Source organism: Mandrillus leucophaeus, unplaced genomic scaffold (assembly GCF_000951045.1).
Source record: "Mandrillus leucophaeus isolate KB7577 unplaced genomic scaffold, Mleu.le_1.0 Scaffold5, whole genome shotgun sequence".
NCBI classification, from domain to species: Eukaryota; Metazoa; Chordata; class Mammalia; order Primates; family Cercopithecidae; genus Mandrillus; species Mandrillus leucophaeus.
The window spans coordinates 5,602,632-5,616,468 of record NW_012105364.1 but is presented as its reverse complement, the minus strand read 5'-3'; the positions used below and the strand labels follow the sequence as shown (position 1 = coordinate 5,616,468).

Below are 13,837 nucleotides of genomic sequence, written 5' to 3'. Positions count from 1 at the left end.
TCCTTAAGGGAACCTGGCCTCCCCTTCATTCAAGGGGTTCTGGGTCTATTAACTGGCTCAAGTCTGGAAATTGATTAAGGGGCCATGATTCTCTGTTTTTATAATTCAAATTAGTCTTTTGTCCATTCAACCTAGGAGTTTTCTGCTTGTATAAATTAAGTAGGAATGCAGTAGGCTTCCTATCAGTTTCACTTCTAGGAACACCGTGATGAATTAGCCAATGCCACAGCTTTACATGAGTCAGACTGTTCTGATTGCTTCTTTGCCTCTGCTATCCATTACGGTAGCTACACCTACCTTGCCTTTGATGGTCGAGTGCTTCCACTTGGCCCCTGCCACCTCGGGATCCAGTTATTCCCATTGTATTTAAATTTTGCAGTTGAGTGACTGTGGTTCCCACCATTACATCTGACATAAGGAGAAAAGCAATTACAGGACTCTTCAAAGATGAAGTAGCTGCCTTCACAAATCTGTTTTGTAAGGCATTGGTCAAGGGTGTATCTTCTGGACCCTCCCCGCTGGGATGAGTAGGTCTAAAGTGACTAATCTACTCCACTATCCCAATCTCCCTAAGCCTTTGGATCCCTTCCTGTATATTAAACCAAGGGAGATCAGGCATTTCCAGCTCACTCACAGTGGGCCATCTTTTAATCCATAATTCAGCTGAACAAATAAACTATTAGAACCTTTTTTAACTCCCCAAGCTGCAACATTAAATGCAGAGTCCCTACTTAGTGGGCCTAAATCAATAAATTCAGCCTGATCCAACTCTGTGTTCCTTCCTCCATTATCCCATACCCTTAATTCCCATGCCTGTTCTCCAGATTGCTGTTTATATAAATTAGAGGACTCAAATAGTTCTTTTCGAGTGTAGCACACCTCCTCATGGGTCACACTCTCAACCTCACCTCTAGGGGCCTGCCAGGACTTTCATCTAGTTATAGGTCTAGAACCAAACAAAGGTGTTGGGGGTAGCTTCTGAGGAGAAGCAGCATCATCTTGCCTGGCAACTGTTTCAGGGCAACTGCCATCACTGTTGCTTCAGGCAGCGCAGGGTTTATCTCCTCAGACAAAGGTGGAAAGGCTGATGGCAGCATGGGTCAGGGAGGAGATATTGCCACTACTGGGGATGGGGAAGCTGTTCCTCCTGGCAAAAAAGGTTCATCAGAGTTTACAAACTCAGTGTGCCCAGCTTCACCAGGGTTCTCCCACATGTCCCCATTCCAAGTTTCAGGGTCCCATTCTTTTCCAATAAGTGCCCTCACTTTAACAGTAGACACCTGACAAGGCTATAAATGTATCTTTAAATGCATCTTTCATTGCAGGTCAGCCACTCGCATGACAAGAGTTTGTGTCTGTTTTTCCACAATTTCAGCTCTTTCTCTACAGGAGATAAGACTCTCACTCAGGGCAATCTTAGCAGATTTGAGGCTCAGTATCTGCTTCTGAAGCTGGGAGACAGAATCCCTGAGTTCATCATTTTCTTTCATCACTTTGTCCACTGAACTTAGGAACAACCAACCAGCTTCCTTATGTTCCTTGGTTCTCCACATATGGTCAAAGGTATTATGTATAGTCATTAACTCCTTGCCTCTCACGACCGATGAATCAGGAATGTCAAATGCATTTATTTTGCATAACTCTCTAAATAGTTTCTGCCAAGGACTATCAGTGTTCTCCATACTATTAGAAGTAGATTCCTTAGCATTTTTGGATCTAATCATATTAAGCAGCCAGCTCCAGAAATCTCAAAACCACTGAAAGAACTCCATTCTTAATATTCTCTTCCTCTAGAACCACTCCTGGTACCCAAATCTGTATTAGGTTCTCTTAGAGGGATAGAACTAATAGGAGATATATATATATATATATATGGAGAGAGAGAGAGGAGTTTAAGTATTAACTTACACAATCACAAGTATTAACTTACACAATTACAAGGTCCCATAATAGGCTGTCTGCAAGCTGAGGAGAAAAGAGAACCAGTCTGAGTCCCAAAACTGAAGAACTTGGAGTCTGATGTTCAAGGGCAGAAAGTATCCAGCACGAGAGAAAGATGTAGGTTGGGAGGCTAGGCCCATGTCTCCTTTTCATATTTTTCTGCCTCCTTTATATTTGCTGGCAGCTGATTAGATGGTACCCACCAGATTAAGGGTAGATCTGCCTTCTCCAGCCAGCTGACTCAAATGTTAATCTCTTGGCAACACCCTCACAGACCTACCCAGGATTAATACTTTGTGTCCTTCAATCCAATCACATTAACACTCAGTATTAACCATCACAACCTCCATAACCATGTAGACTTTCCTTCTTGCTTATGGGATACAGGGTTCTCTGTGTCTCAAGTGGAGAGCAATGGAGTAGAAGCATGAGAAGCTGGTCCTGTGCTGCCTGATACAACCCTTGACCTTAATGTTTCACCCCATCTTCAACTTTGTCCTACTCTCAATAGTAATTTCATGTGCCCACACTGTGACATTCTCAGACATTCTCATCCATTTCCTTACTTGGTCAGTGGCAATTTGATTTTCAGTTCAACAAATGTGTGGTGAGTATTCTGTGTCAGATACTGGAGGCAGGAGTGAGAAGCAGCTTTTACAAAGAAGTTAGAGTTTGAGAGCAGAGGAATCATGTGCACATCACAAAACTAGCTGAGGCTCAAACAATCCTTCTGCCCCAGCCTCCCAAGTAACTAGGATTACAGGCATGTGCCACTATGCCCAGCTTCTGCCCAAGGGCCTTCTCACGCAGCCTATACAGGGCAGCCAGGAAGTGCAGGGAATCAGTGTGCTCCTCTAGTTTAGCACCCTTCATCCAAGAGGAAAATGCTATATCAGAAAAGTTTAAAAAGTGTTGGGGAAGCAGAGTATTTGGCCAGAGCATTAGTGAGAAAGGTCATTTTATATTGGGCATGTAAGAGTGGGAAAGAGGTCATTTTGTATTGGGCCTGTAAGGATGACTAGGAATTGAATATGTAGGGAGACAAAGGGAACTCCTTGAGGAAAGGCAGAGAGACAGGACAGTATGGGCTGTGTGTGGAGGATAGAGGGGATGTTGAAGATGAGGCTATAGACTGGGTTCAGGCCAGAACATTTTGGGTCCTTTTCCCATCCCTTATTCTTTCTCAGTGAAATAAGGAAAGCTTTTGGAGAAAATAATTTTTTGGGGGGAGCTGAGATCAGAGGTGGCTATGCTATGAGAAGCCTTTCCAGGAAAGGTGGCAATAGCTGACACTAGATGTATATGGCCTTTTATTCCCAGTGCAGGGCAAGGAATGGCTGGAGTTGGAAGAAGATGCCCAAAAGGCCTATATAATGGGACTCTTGGACCGGCTAGAGGTGGTCAGTAGGGAACGGCGGCTGAAGGTGGCCCGGGCTGTTCTCTACCTGGCCCAAGGTGAGTGACTACCCTTGCTAGCTTTAGAGGGGTGGAGGCTTGAGAGGGAAGTGGGCATTATCAGGACTGAGATGATGCAGGCTGTGCTAGGAAAGCAAGGTTTCTTGCCTCTCAAGGACAGATCTTGTCACGTGCTAGGAGTAACCTGTGCTTATGAGGAAGATGAGATAGTGTTGAGTGCTGTTCTAGATCCCTTGGGATCTGCCATTATCTTACCAGGCATGTCAGAATTTTTTATAGGGTTCTTCTTTTCCCTACCCTGTACTGTAATCATATGTGAATACTAGCAAGAGGGTCAGTGTGGCCAGAGCTGATGATGTACCACCAGTTGATCATGGAGACAAGACATCAACTCTGGCCTGGCCCCAAAACTGAGGAGAAATAGGAGAGTGTCACAGATACACATGGACCCCTTGCATTGTTTCTCATTGGCATTTTGAAAGTTCAAGCCAACATAGCTGCAGGAGTGGATGCTGTGAGTAATTTGGAGATGATCAGACCTAAATAGAGTAACTGGGGAAAGCTGGTCAGAAGAAACCTGTTAGCCAGGTGTTGGAAAGGGAAATGAGATAGCCTAGCTAGAGTGAAAATAAGCCTACGATCATAAATATGAGGCTTGTTAACAGAACCAACCAGTTGGGAGCTAAAAAAAAAAATTCTAAAAAGAAATAATAAATAAAGAAGGGAAAGGGTGGACATTAGGTGAAGAGAAGACTAGCAAATAGGACTGTGCCCTCCTGTATCTCTAGGATCTGGTGCTCTGGCCAACTTCCAACTCCCAGTACCTTCATGTGTTTGCCCAAGGACTTTATTTATTTAATTTTTTTAAAAACAAAGTCTCACTATGTTTCCCCGGCTGGTCTTGAACTCATAGGCTTGAGCTATCCTTCTGCTCCAGCCTCTCAAGTAGCTAGGATTACAGGCGTGTGCCACCATGCCCAGCTTCTGCCCAAGGGCCTTCTCTGCAGCCCATACAGGGCATCCAGGAAGTGTAGGGAATCAGTGTGCTCCTTTAGTTTAGCACCCTCATCCAGTGACTGACAGGAGTTAGTAGATGGATAGCCTGACTGTCTCACCCCTCTTGGATAGAATAACTGTGAGTTGTGTGTTTTATACTGTTTCCAAAGTTATCCCCTGCGTGAACTCTTTTGGCTTCCTTTTCTTCCCTATCTCTACTGATGATTCCTGGGAATGATTCCCAAATAAGCTAATTGCACTGGAATCCTTACTTACCTCAGGATCTGCTTCTGGAAGAACCCACCCTTAAGATGACAGGCCATTGATGAGCACATTGGACCTAACCCTAGAGACTACCTCTCTTCTCCCTGACTCATTCCAGGAAGTTCTTGGGGTCCCTGTCATACCTATGTCAGCCTAATTATTGGGCAGAGTATTATAGGAAAATCTTAAGATCATGGGGCAGGGTAGAAAGAACTGGGATACTGCCATCTCTCAACCCCTGTAACAACTATCTGCTCCTTTAGGTACTTTTGGGGAATGTGATTCAGAGGTTGATGTGCTACACTGGTCCAGGTACAACTGCTTCCTGCTGTATCAGATGGGGACCTTCTCCACCTTCCTGGAGCTACTCCACATGGAAATTGAGTGAGAAACCTTAGGGGAAGGGCTGGCCTACACAACCCCCATTCCTTAAAGGGGCCTCATATTCTATGCTGCTTCCCTTACTATAGAGAGCCCCTGTGAGGAACTGGGTCTACTCACACCTCAGCCCAAAGCTCATTGACAGTTTCCCTCCATCCAGCCATGTTCTCTGATATTCTGTTCTCCCTCCCTGAGGTTGGATACATCTGCAGCTTCTGCCTCACTTACAGCTTTAATCCTGGGCTTCAGGGGCCTATCCTGAGTGGGTTCTCTTTTTTGTTCAAGGACTCTCTTAGCTCAGCCTAACTCTGTAATTCAAGAGGGAAACTGTTCTGAGTGCATGACCCAAGAAAGACAGGAAATCAATTCCTGTCACTGTCCCCAATTCTTTCCCTCATGGGCTATAGTTCTAGAGGTTGCCTTATTTGCTGCTACCACTACAGTGACCCCTTGTTTTGTCTCATGCCCATCACCCAGGAGTTTGAGATAGGGTGCAATCTGCTTATTATTCATCAGGTGTTTCTTAGCATCTGTTTTATGTCCAGCACAATACTAAGCATAGTGGGGAATGCAAGATGAGTGGATACCACAGATCCTGCCCTTGCCTTGTCTTCACCATATTACGATAAGAGAGTTTGCTGAGGTGGCAAGGGAATTCTGTCGGCTCTTTTACCCTAGACCAGTTTCATTAGTGGCTGCCTAGCCAGGGAATGGCAAGCAGTCATGTTTGTGTGAGTGATAAGTAAGAGCACAGAGAGAAAAGAGGTCTTATGCATTCCTGTTCTTTTTCTCCTCCCCCTGGCAGCAACAGCCAGGCCTGTAGCAGTGCCCTTCGGAAACCAGCTGTCTCCATAGCTGATAGCACAGAGCTCAGGTGAGTGGGGCTAACTATGGGCTTGGAACAGGGTGGATGATTAGCACATGGGTTACCTTTTCCCCAAATCCCAGATGACTCAGACCATTAGGAAGTTGCCCTCTAGCTAATCTCACTGGGTTGGGCTCCCACAGAGACCATCCCTGAGGTCTCTGACTGTGGGCTGGGAATTGCCTTGGGAACCTCTTGTGACTCTTCTGTAACCCCAGGGTGCTGCTAAGTGTTATGTACCTAATGGTGGAAAATATTCGCCTGGAGCAAGAGACGGACCCCTGTGGGTGGAGGACAGCCCGGGAGACCTTCCGCACTGAATTAAGTAAGAAGTGGCACTTGAGGAAGGTGTGGATGGGGTGCTAATGGGAGAAGGGAAGCAGAGCATCTACCTAGGAGAGGCACAGTCCTTTTTTTCTTTTGTTTTCTTTTTAAAAATTAATGTCCTTTCTTTTAGGACAGAGATACTGCATGGCAGGCACAAGGGCTGGGCTTGATTGCCCCCCTGTATCTATGAGCTAAGACCAGCCATGTAACTTCTCTATGCCTTGGTTTCCTTGGTTATAAGTGGGAATAGCCGTTCCTCTCCCACTCCATCACGAATCCCACATGAAAAAATGAGTTGAGTCACCTTGAAAACTGAGTTCTGCTCAAATGTAAGTTGGTGTTGTCATCTGACAGGGATAGGATATGAAGGCCTATGGGATTTTAAAAATATATTTATTGATGTGGGAAAGTGAATAACATTGAGTCTTTTAGCCAGAAAGCAATGTCTTCATTATTGTTACTTCTAGTTTGACATCCAACCCCAGAGCGTCACCCTAAGCTCTGGGGCCTAAGCCGTTTTAATTCCATTGCCTACCTTCCTGCCCTTGAGGGGCTTCCTTCTTGGGGGCTAAGCCTCCTTCTCAGGACCAAGTACTCTGGAATTCTTCAGGGGAGGTGAGTGTCTTCCTCTGTGTGTCCAGAATCAGGGTTACATGAACAAGGTTTTAGCTGCCTCATCCTCACTTTCTCATTCCCCTCTCTCTTCACCCCCAGGCTTCTCCATGCATAATGAGGAGCCTTTTGCCCTTTTACTCTTCTCCATGGTTACCAAGTTCTGCAGTGGCCTGGCTCCTCATTTCCCCATAAAGAAGGTCCTGCTTCTGCTCTGGAAGGTGGTCATGGTGAGTGATTCTCCCCAATCCCACATTATCAGATCAGCAATACCCTATGCCACCTCACTTTGTTCTAGTTGCATTCCAGGAGCCTGGAGCCAGGGAGCAGAATAGGGCAGCCCTTAGCCAACTGCTAATTTGGAGGGGCAACAAGGCTGTCCTAGAGACATCAGATGTTCTATGTTAGAATAGGTTTCATGTTTCTGTTGGATGGATGGGATATGCCACTCCATAAATTGGGGATGTCAGTGGTACCTTCTCTTATTAAAGCCAATGTTTGATGGAAAGAACACTGGTTGAAAGTTGGTAGATCTGGGCTTTGCTGATACTGAGAAACTTTGGGCAACTCTCTGTACCTCAGTTTCTCTAGCTATAAAAGGTTGGGATGAGTGCCTGCCCTCCCTCCAGATAAACAGAGGATATGTATTTTTTTTTTTAAATAAAAATAATTTTTTTACAGACAGGCCTCCCTGTGTTGCCCGGGCTGGTCTTGAACTCCTGGTCTCAAGCAATCCTTTCACCTTGGCTTCCCAAAATGTTGGGATTACAGGCATGAGCCACTGTGCCTGGCCAGGATTTGCTTTTTAAAAAATAATGAAGTTCTTATAAATATGTGGTTACGTTTTTGTTACTAGTTATTCAACTTGATCCTTCATTTTTGGCTCCCATCTCACAAGGCAGGCCTAATAGGGGGAACTGCCTCTTGACTGCAGAGGAAATTGAGTGACTCTGGGGATTTATAGCACCTGGATGTGTTCATTAAAAAGGGAGATAGCTTTCTATTTTTTTTTCTTTCTTTTTTTTTTTGAGGAGGCCCCCAGGAATTCCTTTCCTAACTTCTGTGATATTTCCCATACTGGGGCAGTAAATAATGCTTTATCCTGACCCCTGAGCTCCTCAGTTGCCGTAGGGATGGTAATCATATTTGCCTCTTTCTGTTTTACTACCTCCTTATTAAGGAAAAGCTCTAAAGGGACGGGAGGTTGTGGCTCTTTCTTTTCATCCATGTTTCCCTGACCTTGACTCTCTCTTACTTCCCTTCCTTCCTCTCTCTCTGCCCCTTTCCTGTTTCTTCCTTAGTTTACCCTCGGTGGATTTGAGCATCTGCAGACTCTCAAAGTACAGAAGCGGGCAGAATTGGGCCTGCCTCCACTGGCTGAAGACAGTATCCAGGTGGTGAAGAGCATGCGTGCTGCCTCCCCGCCCTCTTACACTCTTGACCTGGGAGAGTCTCAGCTGGCACCCCCACCATCCAAGCTGCGAGGCCGCCGTGGCTCTCGAAGGGTATGGACTGAAGCAGACAATGGTATTGTGGCACTCACTGGCCAAAAGTCAAGATTCTAAGCTACTCTGGATGTAGTAGGAAAAAGCAGTAAATGACCTGGCTCATCCTGCCTGGGTTGGCCCTGTGACCAACCTGAAATCTTAAGAGTCTCCAGTTTGACTCTATCCCCCAGCCCTGACAGCCCTCTGGGCTGTTGTGATGTGACACTGTGATATCACATCATATAGCCATGTCTTGCTACAGAATCATTGGCCTGAACTTCAGTGCCTGGAGTTCCTTACATTCTGAACAACAATTAAGGGTATAATCCTGAGAATAGGGAGCCAGGGTACTGGAACAGGTCTCCAACCTAATCCATTTTTCTGGGGTAAGGCATTTTACTATTTTGAAGCAGCAGGAAGGTTTACTGTCAGCCAGCCATACTCTTAACTGGCCCCGGAACCAAAGGCTTACATTTAAGAGATGACTGGGTAGGGGTCTATGTATATAACCGTGTGATACTTAACGACAGGGATACAATCTGAAATATGTGTCATTATGCAATTTTGTCACTGAGCAAACATCATAGAGTGTACTTACACAAACCCAGATGGCATAGCCTACTGCACACCTAGGCATATACCCTATTGTTCCTAGACTACAAACCTGTACAGCAGGTTACCATACCGAATACCATATGCAATTGTAACCCAATGGTGTTTGTGTATCTCAGCCTAGAAAAGGCACAGTAAAAATACAGTATTATAATCTTATGGGTCCACAATTATGTATGCAGTCCATTGTTGACTGAAGCATCGTTGTGCAGCACATGACTATAGTCTGCTGTCCTAAAAAGGTCAGAATGACAGGTTATACTGAGACCTGACTATGTTCTTACAAACTCCCCTGTCTGACCTACTTGAGTTCATCAACAGGCTAGACAGTAGTGCTCAGTAATCCAATCTCCATTATCTGCAATAAAATTTTTTAACCTTTATTTTTGTTTTATAAAGTAATGCTTACTCATTGTAGAAAATTTGGAACAAATATAAAAATGTGATGACGGGAGAAAAGAAAAATCACCCACAATCTTAACAACCAGAGACAGTCACTGTTAACTTTTTGGCCTATTTCTGTCCAATCTTTTTTTCTCTGTCACAAGATTTAAAATTCCAAACTTGCTTCCCTCTGCCTAGCAGCAAGCTTCTGTCCTCCTCTTCCTCAGTCAGCCAGCTGGTGTATGCTCACAGAAGGCAAACTAATTGAATGTTCACCTAAGCAGAGCATAATTAGGAAGGAAAGTGCTGGCAAAAAAAGGCATCACTGCTTTCTGAAAGCTAAGTAACTGTGACTTTGGGATTATCTATGCTCTGTTCCCTGGCTAATGGCAGGGTTGCCTGAGAACTTCTTGTTCTGTTATTGGTTCGGGTGGGGACAGTAGGGTTGAGATGGGGAATTGGATGTTTTCACAAGGGCTGTGTTCAGATTCCATGTTCCCTGAAATCTGGAGGTCTGTGGAGATGGGGTGGCCTCAGACAAGGATGCCCAGAGTGAGCTCTCTGCACGCCTACCCTCTTTTCTTTCCCCTCCAGCAACTCCTCACTAAGCAGGACAGCCTGGACATCTACAATGAAAGGGATCTCTTCAAGACTGAGGAGCCAGCCACAGAGGAGGAAGAGGAGTCTGCTGGTGATGGAGAACGAACCTTGGATGGAGAGCTAGACCTGCTAGAGCAGGACCCTCTGGTGCCACCTCCACCCTCAGAGGCACCCCTCTCTGCTGAGCGGGTGACTTTTCCCAAGGGCCTGCCCTGGGCCCCAAAGGTCAGGTAGGTTTAATAGCATCAGGGACCCCTGTGCTTTGGGGTTTCAGTCTCTAAAGGCCCAAGATGGAGTAGTCTATGTATTCAAGGCTCGTTAAGTTGGTCTGGCAGTCAGAACTCCTGGGTTTGAAATTCCTTCTGTTGATTGCTGCCTTTTTCCACCGCTCCAGTCCTCTGATTGGAGGGGTAGGAGCCTGGAAAGTTTCTCTCTCTCAAAGTTTGCTTTTCTTCCCTTCTCTGGGATTGGTCTTTCCACCATCTTCTCAGACAGAAGGACATTGAGCACTTCTTGGAGATGAGCAGGAACAAGTTCATCGGATTCACCCTGGGGCAGTAAGTGACTGGTTGGAACTGGCTATAGAGTGGTTCCTAGGGGGCCAGAGGAGCAGGTAGCTTGGAATGAGGGATGGTGCGTGGTAGTCATAATGTAACCTAGAGCCCCTAGGCCACGGACAACTCCCAGTGACTACTTTGGGTTCTTTCTATGGATTTTTTTTTTTTCCTTGAGTTTCTTCCACTTTTCCTCAAAGAACTTTTGTGTTTTTTGCCAACTGTAGGACTTTGAGCAACAAGTCCTTTCTCTTTTGGGCCTTTATTTTTTCCTGAGGTTATTGAGTTAGATGGTTTCTATGGGCCCTTCCTGCTCTAATGGGCTAAAATTCTGTGAAGAAGAGACATGGTTAGAACGGATCCAATCTTCCCCCATTTCCCCATCTTCATGAATCTTTCCCACTGACCTCTTGAAAATTGAGTCTTTATTAGTGGAGTTTCACAGTCAAGATGTCATTGGGCTATACCCCTTTTAAGTAGGAATCTACCACTCCCACACCAAGTGAGTACCCAAAAGACTATAAAAGTCTCCTGATTTCCAGGAATATTTCTGTGTGCTATTATTATTTTTGTGTCCTGAAGCACTGATGTGGGATCTACAAGCTTGCAGAGGAAGGTCTAGGGTACTGGGGGTAGATGTTGTTGAAAGTAGCATGGTCCGTGTGACTCTAGGGGGATATTGGGGTATCAGTAGTTCTCTGTTCTTTGGAAGCTTATGATCTGGTATGTCTGGCCTTTTACAGGGACACAGATACATTGGTTGGATTACCCAGGCCCATCCATGAGAGTGTGAAGACCCTAAAACAGGTGACCAGGGTGGGCTCTCAGTCTTCAGGGATAGGGAGCCATCAAAGCAGGTCAGATTACCAGGCTCCTGGATACTGGGTGGGGCTTTTTTTTTTGAGACAGAGTCTTGCTCTGTCCCCCAGGCTGGAGTGCAGTGGCACGATCTCGGCTCACTGCAAGCTCCGCCTCCCGGGTTCACGCCATTCTCCTGCCTCAGCCTCCCGAGTAGCTGGGACTACAGGCGCCCGCCACCTCGCCCGGCTAATTTTTTGTATATTTAGTAGAGACAGGGTTTCACTGTGTTAGCCAGGATGGTCTCGATCTCCTGACCTTGTGATCTGCCCGCCTCAGCCTCCCAAAGTGCTGGGATTACAGTCGTGAGCCACCGCACCCAGCCCGGGTGGGGCTTTTATACTAGACTCTTTCGAGACCTTCTGTATTCCCCCTGCAGTCCTTTGGCCGGTTAGGAAAACTTAGGTCTCTCTTTACTTACTCAGTTTCCCATATTCAGGTAGATTTTAAAATTCTTTCTTCCTCTCATTTCTTTTTTCTCTTACCATTCTTCTCTCTCCCTTCCCATTCCTTGCTTCTTTTCCTTTCACTTCTCTCTCTCCATAAGTCCACTGACTTCCAAAGGCCCAGGATTGAATAGGAGCCTGCTCTATATCCATTGTTTGCATGGAGTCATCACTCCGTGCATACATGCACACGCATCAAAACTCTTAGGGCAGTGGTCCAGGGGCAGGGGCCTGTTTCTGGCTTCCCCTTCCACTTTGTTTGAAGATAAATACTTACGTATTTGCTGCTCTTCTGCGAATGTAGAAACAGAATAAACAGAAACACTGTGCACAAAGCACTTTGACTGGTGCTGATAATGCGGAGGTGATTAAGACTCCTGCCTTGAAAGTGTTCATGTCTATGTGGGGTGACAAACGCATACGCAGAACATTTCCTTGCTTTTGGGGAATTTAAGTAAGAGATTGGTACACATGTGAATGAGGCCCTCAGCCCTTGTTGATGTCTTCTTATCTTTGTCAGCACAAGTATATCTCCATCGCAGATGTGCAGATCAAGAATGAAGAGGAGCTGGAGAAGTGCCCTATGTCTTTGGTGAGCCAAGGAGGTCCTGCACAGGAGAAGAGTAGAAGAAAATCTGTCTTCAGTGTTGTCACAGAGCATGTGTGCATGCATTCATTTCAGCATATTAGGCTCTAACTGTGTTCCAGGCAAGACAAGGTCCCTACTTTCATGATATATTGAAGTTGAGGAAGAAAGATAAAAAACAAAAAGTTAAGTAAACCAAACTATCAAAGAATGGTAAATACAATGAAGAAAATTTAAACAGGATAACATGAAAGAAGCATTGGTAGACTACTAAGATTGGGCAGCCAGTAGGTAGACCTCTGAGAAGGTGACATTTAAGCCAAGATCTGAGGGACAGGGAGCCAGCCATAGGAACATCAGAGGAAAGAGCATTCCAAACAGAGAGAACAGCCTTAGCAAGGGGAAAGCAGGTTTAGAGTGTCAGAGGTAGTGAAAGAAGGCTGTTGTGGCTAGAACACAGGGCCGAGGGCCAGGATCCTACAGATAGAGTCAGAGAGGTGGCCTAAGGCCACTTTGCCAAGGGCCTGTAAGCAAAAGTAGAGAGCTTGAAGTAGACTCACAGTCAAAGGGAAGGAAGCCTTTGGAGATTTTAAGCAGGGGAGTGATATGATCTGATTTATGTTTCTAAAAACATTAGCTTCTGTGTAAAGATTGGACCAGAAAAGTGTAGACCCACTCCAGGGAGATTAGTTAGGAAACCCTTGAAATAGTCAAGGTGAGCGATGATGCCGACCTGGATTTGGAGATGTAGCTGACAAGACTTGCAGTGCATTTAGATGTGGTTAGAGAGGCAAAGAAAGAAATCAAGAATAAGTACCATTTGCCAGGATGTGGGGGGAATATCAAGAGTTCTGTTTTGGTCATACTAAGTTTTAGATGCCCATTAGATACCCATGTGGAGCTGCAGGCAATTGGAAATACAAGTCTAAAATTCTAGGGAGAGGGCTGACTTTGAGAAATAAATTTGGAAGTTGTTTGTAACACTTATAGGCAGTGTTAAAGGCCATAGAACTGACTGAGATAACCCAGGGAGGGAGTAGAGACAGAAGAGAATGGAAGGCAGGACAAAGTCCTGGGGCACACCAGTATGTTGAGGTGGGCATGTGTCAGGAAAGGAGCCAGAAGAGTACGAAAGACAGTGAAGTGGCTGGAAATCCAGGAGATTATGATATCATAAAAGCTAAGAAAGTCTTTCAAGAAAAAAGGAGTGATCTGCTGGGTAAAATGCTACTAATAAGTGGCATTATGGTAAGAACCAAGGTGCCCATTGGATTTGGCAACATGAAGATAATGACCTTGATAAGAGCAACTCTAAGTGAAGTAGTGGGACTGAAAGCCTAATTGGTATGTATTGAAGGAAATGTCAAAAAAGGAGGTAGATGATATAAAAGTTTTGTGAAGAGGAGAGAAAGTGGATGGTAGCTGAAGGAGAATGTGAGGTCAAGGGGAGGATGTTTTATAGCTGAGAGATACTAGAACATTTTTTTTGTCCTAAAATAAATGATCCA

The 13,837-nt window shown here is 45.3% G+C and overlaps 1 protein-coding gene across 1 annotated transcript in view; it reads left to right on the top strand.

Annotated features, from left to right (window-relative positions):
• Positions 1-13,837, top strand: part of STRIP2 (striatin interacting protein 2) — a 53,944-nt gene that overhangs the window by 14,042 nt on the left and 26,065 nt on the right. The window contains exons 4-13 of the mRNA XM_011995880.1: positions 3,262-3,396; positions 4,881-5,001; positions 5,804-5,872; positions 6,082-6,188; positions 6,905-7,032; positions 8,104-8,307; positions 9,880-10,115; positions 10,377-10,442; positions 11,183-11,246; positions 12,264-12,335. Of these exons, the coding sequence (XP_011851270.1) occupies positions 3,262-3,396; positions 4,881-5,001; positions 5,804-5,872; positions 6,082-6,188; positions 6,905-7,032; positions 8,104-8,307; positions 9,880-10,115; positions 10,377-10,442; positions 11,183-11,246; positions 12,264-12,335 (1,202 nt within the window). The remainder of the gene's footprint in view (positions 1-3,261; positions 3,397-4,880; positions 5,002-5,803; positions 5,873-6,081; positions 6,189-6,904; positions 7,033-8,103; positions 8,308-9,879; positions 10,116-10,376; positions 10,443-11,182; positions 11,247-12,263; positions 12,336-13,837) is intronic.